The following is a 13,187-nucleotide window of genomic DNA, read 5'->3' on the forward strand; positions in this document are numbered from 1 at the left end:
CCCATAAGGGTCCATTTGGTTCCTAACTATCCATCATTTAGCTGGGGACCCACTGGAACTACCTCAAGGGGACCCCTGGGGGTCCCCGGACCACACTTTGAAAACCAATGCATTAGACTAACTGTTGATTCAAAAACAGATTTTGTCAAGATATTGAATTTCACTATTTTCACAGTGAAATTCGTAGTGCTCTTTACATCCAGTTCTAAGTTTTGTCTCATGATGTTTCTCTGCTCCCTGGAACAGAACTTGGACTAAGCTGTCCATCGCCACTGGAGGGCGCTGTTGCAACACCAATCAATGGTCCGTGACGACGACCCTGTCATTCACATGGTAACGTAACACAGTCTGACCAAGACAGACAGGGCATAAACGCTTGAAATTTGAATAATGTCGGAAAAACTGTATAATTAGGCATTCTCATAAACTATAAATATGTTATAAACATTTTTGGAACTCGTGTTTGAACAGCTAATTCCTCAAACATTAAGAAATCGTCCAGTAAAGAAGTCCTCCCTGATAAACACACACACGCTCTGAAATACAATGAAGGATACTTATATCACCATCATCATCTTCATCATCGATACACGTTGAATTTCACAGTTATCAGTAAAGAGGTTCCCATAGCATTGCGGGTATAGCTGATTTTGACATTTACAATGTATTTATAGCCCAATAGATAAGTCAATAGAGTATGTACAACGCAACTTCCTCAATGTCATATTCGTCATATCCAGACAGCTGCTTTTTCAGCAATTATGGAGAACTTTTCTCATTTTAAGTTTCTTCCACATACTATATATATATATATATCAAATTTGTTTTCTAAAGCAACTGATATTGTTGTCCAGATATGGATTAGTATGTAAATATCTGAAGTTGTCCCGATATCCCTTATCTGATGCCTTATCTGTAACACATTGTGTTTGGCTGAATAACATTAAACTGTATGCATGTATGTAATCAAACATTAAAGGGATAGTTCACCCAAAAAAACATTTTTTTTCCTGTTGATTAGTCACCCCTATAGAGATTTGAATTCCTTTCCGTTATGTTTTTGTCGCATTCCTAAGCCAATAAATTGATGACCAGCGAACTGGTAGGCAGCGGTTCCGGTAGGAGAGACTCTTTGTGTCTTCTACCGGAACCACTGCCGGTCATCAAATTATTGGCTTAGGAATGCGACAAAAACATAAATTGTACATGAATTCAAATCTCCATGGGGTAACTAATCAATAGAAAAAAAGTCATTTTGGAGGTGAACTATCCCTTTAATGTGCGTGTATGTGTGAGAACGGATCTGAATGCTCTAACAAACTCATTAAAGTTGTGAATTTGAGGACCTGTCTGTCTCTCTCCCTGTCTCTCAGATGACCTCCCCTCCGGCCCCCGCCTCCCCCGTCATCCCGTCAGGAGGACGATGTCCCGCGCCTCCTCCCTGTTCCCCCTGCCCTTCTCCCCCTCCCTCTCCTCCCCCCCACCGCCCCTGCTGGCCCCACCCCCACCCCCACCCCTCCTCGCTGGCGTCCATGTCCCGGGTGGGGCTCCCCCGCCTGGACCCCCAGCGGAGACACAGCTGGCAGCCCCAGCAGACCGCTGCTCTCTGGAGCCCGCAGTACCAGCAACGCAGGTATAGGGGGCGACGGAGAGGTCACTACCAGGTAGTAGTAGAGGAGGAGGGCGACAGAGGACTCACTACCATGGAGGGCAGGGGTTCTTAAAGGTTTCATGACGTTCAGTTTTACCACACATTAAAAGTCTTTGTCATGGTCCTTCAAACGTGTATAGAAAGTTTTAACCAAAAATTCCACTCCATTGATCCATGGCAGGTGTTTTTCTCTCACATTTCGCCTGTCAATCATCGCCTCTGCTCCGCCCCCCCAAAGGAAAGGATAGGGGAGGGGAGGGGCGAGGAGGAGAGTGGGCGGGATTAATCGACAGTGACCTCACTGTCGAAGGGCCAAGCTCACATTTCTTTTCAGCCTAATTATTCAGAAAACCCCAGACCACAGAAAATCCACTGAATGTTCAAAGTTCAGATTTTTTGGGTGTAATTGAGGTCATAAAACCCCCAAAAAAACATAAAAAATTAAAAAAGTGAAAATGAATGTCATAGAACCTTTAAAGTGCGGTAGGGGTCCTAAATGATTGATAGTTAGGGAACCAAATGCATCTTTAAAGTTCTGTAACTCAGAGAGTGTACAAATGGAACCAAATGGCCAATGCATACCAAACTAGGGGGGTCTTGAAATGTAAATGTTTGAGAACCCCTGATGTTGACAGAGAGATCACTACCAGGTAGGGGGCGACATAGACCTCAGTCAGTACCCAGTCTCAAGTGGCCAAAATTCTACTTATCCACTACAAGGTCATTCATATTTCATAAGGCACGTATCACACTGTAAAAGTGAATTGAAATGGGTTTTCAGCAACAACAAAATACTACAGACAAGTGAGACAACTGACATCAGACACCTGTAGTAGCATACTATACTGTGCAACAACAACAACAACAACAACAACAACAACTGTTAGGGGAAAAAGTCACTGAGAAGATATTGTCCCTCCTTAGCATTCTACCAGCTCTTGTCTTATTGGATCTTGTTTATTCGATACACTTATTTGTTTTAGCTCTTGCTCGTTTGATTTTCCTACTTTGTCTCATCTGTTTAAGAAAGTAGGTAGCTGATATATTGCACTTTTACTTTAGCGCTAGGTATACTCTCTTCTAAAACAAGCTAGGTGCTTGTTTTAGAAGAGAATGCACTTAATGCTTCTGGTGATTAGTAGTTTCGTTCCCTACCTATGTTGAATGCACTTATTCTAAGTCGCTTCGGATAAAAGCGTCTGCTAAATGACTGTAATGTAATGTACCAGCTCTGATTAAGATACATTACAGTCATTTAGCAGCTACATACTGTAGGTTAGTAGCATAACAGCAACATAGGTAGGCAAGGAAACTACTAAACACCAGAAGTCTTAAGTGCATTCTCTTCTAAAACAAGCAAGAAGCAACTAAGAGTATACCTAGTGCTAAGGTAAAAGTGCAATATATCAGCTACCTACTTTCTTAAACAGATGAGACAAATTGGAAAGTCGAATGAGCAAGAGCTAAAACAAATAAGTGTATCAAATAAACAAGATCCAATAAAACCAAGAGCTTGTACAAGTAATTAACAACAAGTAGGCAAGGCTAGAGGAAGATTAATCAGCCAGCACTCCAAAATGATACTGGAATTCCCGTAGCTATCTCATAGTCATAGGGCTGACATCATAGACGTGACTACATCAAGTTTCAGTTCCACATGAAGCCACGTGGTTTTTAGGCCTTGTCTTGTTTCATAACTGGCTAAAATAGTGACCAGTGCCTGGACAGAATAGTGACCCAGTAAAACATATGCGCTAGAGCAGTGGTTTTCAACCTTTTTTCATGCCAAGGACTAGGGTTGTCCGATATTGGCTTTTTTACCGATAACCGATATACCGATATTGTCCAACTCTTAATTACCGATACCGATATCAACCGATACCGATATATGCGGGGATTATTGTGATTAGGGTAAGCTCAAATTTCATATCACACACACCGTATACAGTAAGAACTCCTGTAACTTATTTATAAAGCAAAACAAAAAAAAAAAAACGATACCGATATTTTCCCGATATCAATTTTTATGCTAATATCGGGAGGCCGATAATATCGGACATCCCTACCAAGGACCCCTAAATTGATATACATTTGGCCGCGGACCCCCATTTGAAAATGTTTTGTGCCAGCCCAGGGACTCCCAGAAGCAAAGATATCAGGTACTTTTCCCTTTAAAAAATATAAATGTTCAAAGATATGCACACTTCGTCAAGGTTTTTCAAAAAATAGCAGATCTACAAGCTCATAGCGCGGCACTCGGTGCCGCGCTATGAGCTTGTATATCTGCTGTTTTTGAATAGCCAAAGCTAAGTGGTTAAAAAGTGATCGCGACGCTATGTTAACTCATTTCTCTGGGGACCCCCTGGTACTCCCTCAAGGACCACTGGTGGTCCCCGGACCACTGGTTGAGAACCGCTGCGCTAGAGGCCAATGTCTAGTTACTAGTCTCTAAAATAAACTGCTAACTACTAGACTCTAGTAGTTAGCAGTTTATTTTAGAGACTATAATGATAAACCAGCATGTTTCTAAAGGGAAGTACTCCCACCCCTCTCCCTCTCTCTCTCTCTCTCTCTCTCTCTCTCTCTCTCTCTCTCTCTCTCTCTCTCTCTCTCTCTCTCTCTCTCTCTCTCTCTCTCTCTCTCTCTCTCTCTCTCTCTCTCTCTCTCTCTCTCTCTCTCTCTCTCTCTCTCTCTCTCTCTCTCTCTCTCTCTCTCTCTCTCTCTCTCTCTCTCTCTCTCTCTCTCTCTCTGTCTCTCTTCCTCCAGTGTCAGTCTGGAGGGGTTGGATGCGGAGGAATTCGAGAGCCTCCTATTGGGCGCTCTGAGCTCCTGCTCCTCCTCCTCCTCCGTCCAGAGTGGGCGTGACCCGCGGCGCACGCCCATCACGTCCTATGGACAGCTGTTCCCCTTCCCACTGCTGGCATTCGCCGAGGAGGAGGGGGCGGAGCTTGAGTCCCAGCCCTACTTTCCATTGGAGGTTAGTTGGCTGTGATTTCAAAATGCCAGTCAGTCATGTCATGTGAGAGACAAACAATCCGTCCTGTCTGTCTGTCTGTCTGTCTGTCTGTCTGTCTGTCTGTCTGTCTGTCTGTCTGTCTGTCTGTCTGTCTGTCTGTCTGTCTAATAGTCCTACAGAGCAGTGTTGATTTTGACAGCACATTTTGATTCAGTTTTAGTCATAGTCTTTTGAATAAAATTCTGTTTAGTTTTAGTCATATTTTAGTCACTTGAAATGTTTAACTTTTAGTCTACTTTTAGTCGACTAAATATCATAAGATTTTAGTCGACCAAATCTACAGTTGATTTAGTCGACTAAAAGTTATTTTTGGCGGGCCGTGCTGGCATCAAAATTAATGCCAGCACGGCATTAATCACTTAGCTGCATGCCGAAAATAGCCGATCTACAAGCTCACAACTAGTGATAGTTGTGAGTAGTTTTTATTTGTTGACGAAATTGTCAATATATTTAGTCATAGTTTTGGTCGTCATAGCTTCATTTTTATATCGTTTTTATTCAGTTTTGGTCAGGGAAAAAAGGTAGTCGGCGAACATTTTTTGCCATAGCTTTAGTCGACGAAATACTTATGTATACATAAATAATACTGCAGAGACAAACCACACTGTCTGTCTGTCTGTCTGTCCTGCAGAGACAAAGAACACTGTCTCTCTGAAGGTCAGTTCATGCGTTGCACAACACGTGTCGAAGGACCCGTCACACAATGAAAGTGACGTACAAATGACAACAGATGTGTCACGGTGGATCTTTCCGGAAAAATCAATGGTCGCAAACTCCGTCACCACGAACGACAGTGGCGTGTCCAGGAGGGTGGCCTCGGGTGCGCACGCATGCATTCGTGTGCCTGTGTGTGCGTGTACGTACACGCCCCAGTGGGGCCACTCCAGTCAAAAAAAAAGTGTGGACACGCCCCTGACCACAAAGATGCACGAGACCATAATGGTCTCTGTGGGGTGGAGACCTCATTATGTCCAAAAACTGTCACTTTTCAGGATTCAAATTCTAACGCAGCAAAAGCAGCAGATCTACAAGCTCTAAACGTGTCTATTTTGATGCTTTTGTGCAGTGGTGGAAAAAGTACTCAAATTCTTTACTTAAGTAGAAGTACCAATACTGCAATATAAAAATACTCAGTTACAAGTAAAAGTCCAGAATTAAAAATTGACTTGAGTAAAAGTACAAAAGTATTGGCATCAAAATGTACTTAAAGTACCAAAAGTACTAAATATTTGAAAATAGCCGATCTACAAGCTCACAACGCGTCGCGATGCGACGCGTTGTGAGCTTGTAGATCTGCTATTTTCAAATAGCCCATAGGTATAAAATAGGGCTAAAGTGGTTAATGTATGTTTTATAATGTAATAATTTACATCTGAAAAGTAACTAGCAACTAAAGTTGTCAAATAAATGTAGTGGAGTAAAAGTACAATATTTGCCTCTGAGATGTAGTGGAGTAGAGGCAGGGTCCCCACGGTCATGAAATTCCTGGAAATGTTTTGAAATTGAAAAAAAAAAAATCCAGTACTGGAAAAGTTTTGAAATGAATCAAAGGTCCTGGAATTTATCAAGGGTCCTGGAAAAATATTTGGCTATGCATTGTTTTTGGCTATTTTGTTAAAACATTACACAAAATATGTAACATAAGTAGTTTTTCGCCGAACGGGCTGTGTGATGGCAGCCTATGTACATGTCTCAATTGTTAGGTTGCACTGCATGGGTTGCCAGGTTGGTGTCACGTGATAAAAAGAACAGATCTACAAGCTCACAGCTTGCTGCAGCCTGATGAGTAGTTAGCTTGTAGAGCTGTTCGTTTTGTCACGTGACACGAACCTGGCAACTTGTGCTGGTTGTGTGTATGCTGTCCCAACAAACAATTGCGAGCAACACGTGAATCGTCGGTGAAGCGTAATCGATTGAATGCAGTTAAAAATATATCGGTTGAACTAATAGTATGATCCACAATGCCAGGGAAATGTTCGTTTAATAATTTGTGGATTACAAATGAAAAGTTTAATGACTGGGTAAAGCGGGAAGAGGACCCGAATAGAGCTGGCTGCAAGTTATGCCACAAAAGTTTTGATGTTGGGAACATGGGGGAATCGGCGCTGGTCAGCCATGCGAAAAGCAAAAAACACCTCGACCTCCAAAAGGCTGCTGTACAGACCGCTGGTGTCGGCACCTATTTTACACCTGATGTAAGGCCAGGTCCAACTGGTGCTGCTTGCACGACCGCAAGACAACAACAAACCACGCTCAACCAGGCCGTCGCAGCTTCATTTGACCAGCTGTCGGCTGAAGTGTTGTGGGCACTTAAAACAGTGGACTCTCACTATTCATTTACCTCCAGCGCCAACACGAGTGAGCTTTTCAGAGCTATGTTTCCCGACAGTGCAATAGCGTCCAAATTTGCGTGTGGGGAAACAAAATGTTTGTACCTCAGTACATTTGGACTGGGACCCTACTTTAAGTCACTCATCGTAAGAGAAGTATCCAGGCAGGCTGCTTACACGTTGATGTTCGACGAAAGTCTCAACAAACCGCTCCAAATGAAGCAGATGGACCTGCATGTTCGGATTTGGGACGGGGGGGAGGTGAAAACCAGGTATGTTGGGTCTGAGTTCCTAGGCCACGCAGCTGCCCAGCACATAGTTGAACGGATGCAAAATATGCTATCCGAAACTGGAATGAAGAACCTTGTGCAGCTATCCATGGATGGGCCGAATGTGAATTGGAAAGCGTTTAATTTACTTCAATCTGAACTTGCCCAAGTTAACAAATCCCTACTGAACATCGGGTCGTGCGGTCTGCACACACTGCATAATGCATTCAAGGATGGATACCGGGCAACTGGATGGGAAGTGGACCATACCCTCTCCATGATGTATTGGATGTTTAAAGACAGCCCCGCGCGCAGAGAAGACTTCATAAAAGCCACAGGCTGTGACACGCCCATGCTTAAATTCTGCCAGCACCGATGGGTTGAAAATGTGACCGTTTGTGAGAGAGGACTGTTGTTGTGGCCTCACATTATTAAGTACATTGATGCAGTGGCAAAAAAGGAAGTACCAGAGCCAAAGATCAAGTCGTTCCAGGAGGTCAAGAAAGCCTCTGCAGATCCACTGTTTGTAGTGAAAGCCTCAATATTCCTGAGCATAGCCAAGCAAGTCACTCCCTTCCTGGTCCAATACCAAACGGATAAGCCAATGTTACCATTCATGAGTGAGGACATGTACAGGCTCTTAAAAGGTAATTATATACCCCTTCTATAGTAAAATATTATTTATAGTCTTACATTTATATAAAGAATAAAGCTTACAAGGATATAGCTTGAATGGCAGTGGTGTAAAGTAAGTACAATGTATTTATTTTAGATAATTTCACTTATATTTGTCAATTTTTCAATACTTCTACTCCACTACATGCATCTGTATTATTATTATTGTATTGTTAATTATTGGCAAATAATTAACTTTTTACTCTGCAGTTATTTGAAAACTTACAAGTTACTTTGTAGATTCAAGATTATTACAAACTGTGCATTAACCAATTAAGACATATTTTCTACCTTGTCTTTTCGAAAATAGCTGATCTACAAGCTCACATTGTGGTTTGTTGTGAGCTTGTAGATCAGCTATTTCCAAAAGATTTTGACACATTTTGAAAACATTTTGGAGAAAAATTACTTCTGAAATGGGACAATCTGCATACTGTACTTCTACTTTTGATAGTTTTTGTTTTGATGTCAATTTCTACATTGTGGTATTGCTACTTTTATTTAAGAAAAAAAAATCTGAAAAGTTTTTCCATTACTGCTGAGTGGCCAGATATAATAATACTGGCTTTGTTATTAATGAAATGCATGAGCCCTCTATTGACCTTAAGATGTAATACCACAAAGAGAGATATTTGACAGTAATATCCATTTTTGCAGTGTGATTAATCAATGCACATTGACATACAATTTTATGCTAAAACATAAATATGACAAATATTATTGTCAGTCCATCTATAAATACATTTGTTAAAACAAATATTTCTGATGAAGACAGTCAGTTACCAATGGAGCCAGTAAACTCATATTAGTGATTTGGCCTAAATTGCTTGTTAATGTAGTCATGAGAAAAAGTATTGACATAGATGGAGCAATAACATAAGAAATGTGTTCTGCTTTGTTCTGTCTGCAGGGCTTATGGACCGTTTCATCACAGAGAAGACCATGAAAGAGGCTACCTCTGCATACAAAGTTCTCCAGGTGCCCTTTGAGCAAGCAAGTGAACACAAGGATGCTTCAAAGGTGGACATTGGTTTTACAGCAGAAACAGCACTCAGTAAACTGAAAAACCAGAAAAAGATCTCAGAGAGGCAGGTGCTTGAGATAAAAACAGATTGTAAAAAATTCCTCATTTCACTCTTGCGCAAGTTTGTTAACAAGTCACCTGTGCAGTACCCACTTGTTAGAAACATGCAATGCCTAGATCCAAGACAAATGGTTGCAAACAAAGAGCAGTCTGGGAACAAAATGAAGAGAGTCCTGCAGACCCTTGTGGCTGCAAATCAAGTGCAGGAGTCAGTATGTGATGATGTCTTGAGAGAGTACAAAGAATTCTGTGATTTCTCTCTGATCACTCCAGGGTTCAGAGAATTTGACCCCTCCGCAGATAGAGTGGATACTTTGTTTCATGAGACCATGGGCTCTAGCAGTAAATTCAAACATCTGTGGGATGTGGTGACGGTGCTCCTTGTGATGTCCCATGGACAGGCAAGTGTGGAGAGGGGATTTTCTGTGAATAAAGAAGTTGTGGTGGAAAATCTGAAGCAAAACTCTTTAGTGGCACTGAGACTCATCATTGACCATATCAGGGCAGTCGGAGGGGTTTGTAAGGTTAAGCTCACAAAAGAACTGCTCGCATCAGCTGCAGGTGCAAGGCAGAAGTATGTTTCCCATCTTGATGAGCAAAAGAGAGAGAAAAGTAGACAGACTCTTGCTATGAAAAGAAAGACTCTCATGGATGAATTAGGTGAGCTGAAAAAAAAGAGGGCTAGAATTGATGCTGACTCCAAAGCCATGGAGAAAGCTGCAGATGAGTTTGCAGAAAAGGCAGAGACCACTAGCAAACTTACCTTCATTGCAAAGTCCAACAGCCTCCGCCGTTCAGCCAAAGAAAAAAAAACAAGCCTGCTAGACATTGAAAAGCAAATTGATGAGAAGCTAAGAGAAATGAAAGAATGAGAATCCCGAAGTGGTCACAGTTTAGCAGTTAAATTGCCATTGTTAATTGTAAAAAAAAAAAAAAGAGAAGGAAAAACAGACCATCTCAAGGCATTACATGCAGAAATTGTCCATGGGACACTGACTGCTGTTTATTGTTGTGTTGTTTACTTACATTTTGCACTGAGTTCCTCCCGTTCCTGTTGGAATGTGCTGTTTGACTGTAATTATTGTGTTTAGGATTATGTTGACTTATTTTATTGTGTTGTACAGGGGAAGCCAACTATGTAAGCATTAACTTATGGCACTTTCTTTAACATTACCAGGAGTAAGCTGTTTTTTTTTAAATATTTTATTTGACTGACTTACTCTACCTGTTCAGTGTTTTTAGCTTTTTGAGCATTCATTGAAATATTGTAGCATCTACTGGTCTGGAGATACTGTACTGTTCCTAAAATAAATGGCACTTTAAGTTTACCACTCTTGATTTGTTTTGCATAATTATGTTCATCCCTCCTTGTGTCTGACAGTATCCTCTTGATATTGATGTTGATATTGGAAAAACATAGGAAAACCAACAACAAAAGTGTAATTTTAAAACGCCCTCGCATCCTTCATTACTTTTGAATTCATAAATGGGGCAAATGCAAGGCAATATTTAAATGAAATAAGTCATACGGATGCCATAATGAGTCTTCCAGTGAGCTATGCCCTAATTTTGCACGAAATGTTGAATGAAATTGTACTATTCTATATTCTATGCTTTATTTTTGCTACACTGCCTATCTTTGGGCATTCTACATAGGAGTAACGGTACGTTTTAACAGCGGGCGACTCTCGGGCGATGTCGGGCGACATCGTCCAAAAGATAAAGAAAATCTATCTTTCATCGCCCCCCCGCCCACTTCGCCCGATCGCCGGCTCTCATAGACTTTCTTTATCTTTTGGGCGATGTCGCCCGGCATCGCCCGAGAGTCGCCCGCTGTTAAAACGTACCGTGAGAGACACATTATTGCGCTGAATCATTGTTATATAGGCCTGGAAATTGGGCTAAATATTCTGGAAAAGTTTTGGAAAAGTTTTGGAAATTCATTGCTAAAAATGTGTGGGGACCCTGTAGAGGTAAAAGTACTGGAAATTGTTAATACTCAAGTAAAGTACAAATACCTCAAAATGTTACTTAAGTATAGTACTTAAGTAAATGTACTTAGTTACTTTCCACCACTGCTTTTGTGTGGCGCTGTAGTATGATCAAGTAGGGCGTTAAGGAAAAACACGTTAAACAAGTTATCATTTGTTTTTCTGCCCGACAGCAGCTATATTCACTTCTTTGTTTACATTCTGTGTCTGTTGTGTGTCGTGTCGTTATAAATTGACCTTGACAAATGTAAAAAAGAAAACGTTCAAGTTCTTTCTCTTCTAATAATATTGCTATTACGGAAGAAGATAGTTTATTGATTAATAACGTTATGTGTATAATGATTGTTGATATGAAATGTGAAGCCTTGTCAGGATCTGAAACAGTAGAAGAAGACATATGGACGTCACTGCTTTTTTTTGTATTATATTGTTAGATTAGATTTACAATGTAAACACACTGTCACATCACGTAAACATGTCAGTGTATCCATCAGCTGCTTTACATTACAGCAGCACACACACACACACACACACACACACACACACACACACACACACACACACACACACACACACACACACACACACACACACACACACACACACACACAGTGTACCCCATGCCTCCCTCACACTGGCTTCGTTGTGTTTGTCAGCTGCAGGATTGGAGACCCCCGGGTGCCAGCCACAGCCTCGCCCTGCACGCACACACACACGCACACACACACGCACACGCACACGCACAGTACAGCGGGCAGCACCAGTATTCACAGCCGCAGAGCTCCCAGTTCTCCCAGTACGATCAGTACAGGCCTTGCCAACGCTCCCACTCCACGGCATCCTGTCACCACGGTACGTCTGCGCGTGTGTGTGTGTGTGTGTGTGTGTGTGTGTGTGTGTGTGTGTGTGTGTGTGTGTGTCTGTGTGTGTGTGTGTGTGTGTGTGTGTGTGTGTGTGTGTGTGTGTGTGTGTGTGTGTGTGTGTGTGTGTGTGTGTGTGTGTGTGTGCGCGCGCGCGCGTGTCTGTGTAATTAACTATGGATTTGATTTGTCTTCATGTCTTGGTTTCCAGGATGTGTGTTCTGATTTGCGTTTCAACGTGCATCAGTTGTGTGTGTTTGTATATTTGTTTGTATATAGTACAAGGTTAACAGTGTACGCAGGTGCTCTTTATCGAGATCAACTCGGAACTGATTTATACTCAGCTGTCACTCCCTGAAAATAGCAGTTGTGAGCTTGTAGATCCGCTATGTTTAGTGAACGACTCCGTGGTAAGATGTAAGCTGGAGCTGCAAATTAAGTCTTAAGTGCAGGTCAGGGTACTGGCTAATTCGTACAGTGGTGTTGCTTGCTGACAGTGTTTTTGTCGGCAAGCGACAAGAAAAGACTTACCCTGTTGTTGGTTGACAAAGGTTCAGATGTCTCTGACGCTCATCTTGTGGACTTAACATAACATCAATGTCCAAACGTAAATCACTGCAGTTTCTTTATTGTTTCTTAACAGAGTTAAACCTAGTGGTATTTAGGCCATGTATTGGAAGATCTCAATATCCGTTATCTTAATCAAAAAGGAAGGTTTTAAGCCTAACACCGTAATGCAACAAAAATTGCGGAATTGCACTTCACAATGTGTCGCATAATTATGACGTGTTCTGAGCTTGTAAATCTGCCCATTTTTGCTGTGCAACACTAGCGTACAGCGTGTATAAATTAAGCACATATATGTTTATGCTCTTTTGAGTATTTTCACCTATAAAGTCATGCCCAATATAGGGATGGTAATGATGTCTCTAAGATGTTATGTTGTTAGGGGTTTTGATTTTGCTAAGAGACTTCATGTTGTTAAAGGATGTTGCTGTTTCTATGCCAGGGTTATTACAGTACCGCGGGAAGTAGGGGTGCGGGGGGGTGCCCCCCCCCCCCCATCAAAAAAATACATTTTTTTTTTTTTGATAATAAATCGGTAAAATCAGGCAAAAATATGAATTAAATAACATAACTCTAACCTAACCCTAATCCTAACGCTAAAACCGAAATAAAGAAACCAAAAACTGGGAAAAAAACGAACCCAATCCGCCCAGAACCGTGATTTTTTTTTCGCACGCGCGTGCATGAGGTGCGCATACCGCACCCCTAACCTAAAAGGTCTTCCCGCGGCTATGGGTTATTAAA

General features: G+C 41.7%; 1 protein-coding gene across 1 annotated transcript in view; it reads left to right on the forward strand.

Annotated features, from left to right (window-relative positions):
- The first annotated feature begins 241 nt into the window (after positions 1 to 241).
- Positions 242 to 13,187, forward strand: part of LOC311038265 (rho guanine nucleotide exchange factor 2-like) — a 99,649-nt gene continuing 86,703 nt past the window's right edge. The window contains 4 exon segments of the mRNA XM_084047669.1: positions 242 to 333; positions 1,374 to 1,633; positions 4,418 to 4,628; positions 11,673 to 11,868. Coding sequence (XP_083903795.1) covers positions 301 to 333; positions 1,374 to 1,633; positions 4,418 to 4,628; positions 11,673 to 11,868 — 700 coding nt within the window. The 5' untranslated portion in view covers positions 242 to 300.

The sequence above is a fragment of the Gymnoscopelus microlampas genome, assembly GCF_963454915.1.
Source record: "Gymnoscopelus microlampas genome assembly, chromosome: 3".
NCBI classification, from domain to species: Eukaryota; Metazoa; Chordata; class Actinopteri; order Myctophiformes; family Myctophidae; genus Gymnoscopelus; species Gymnoscopelus microlampas.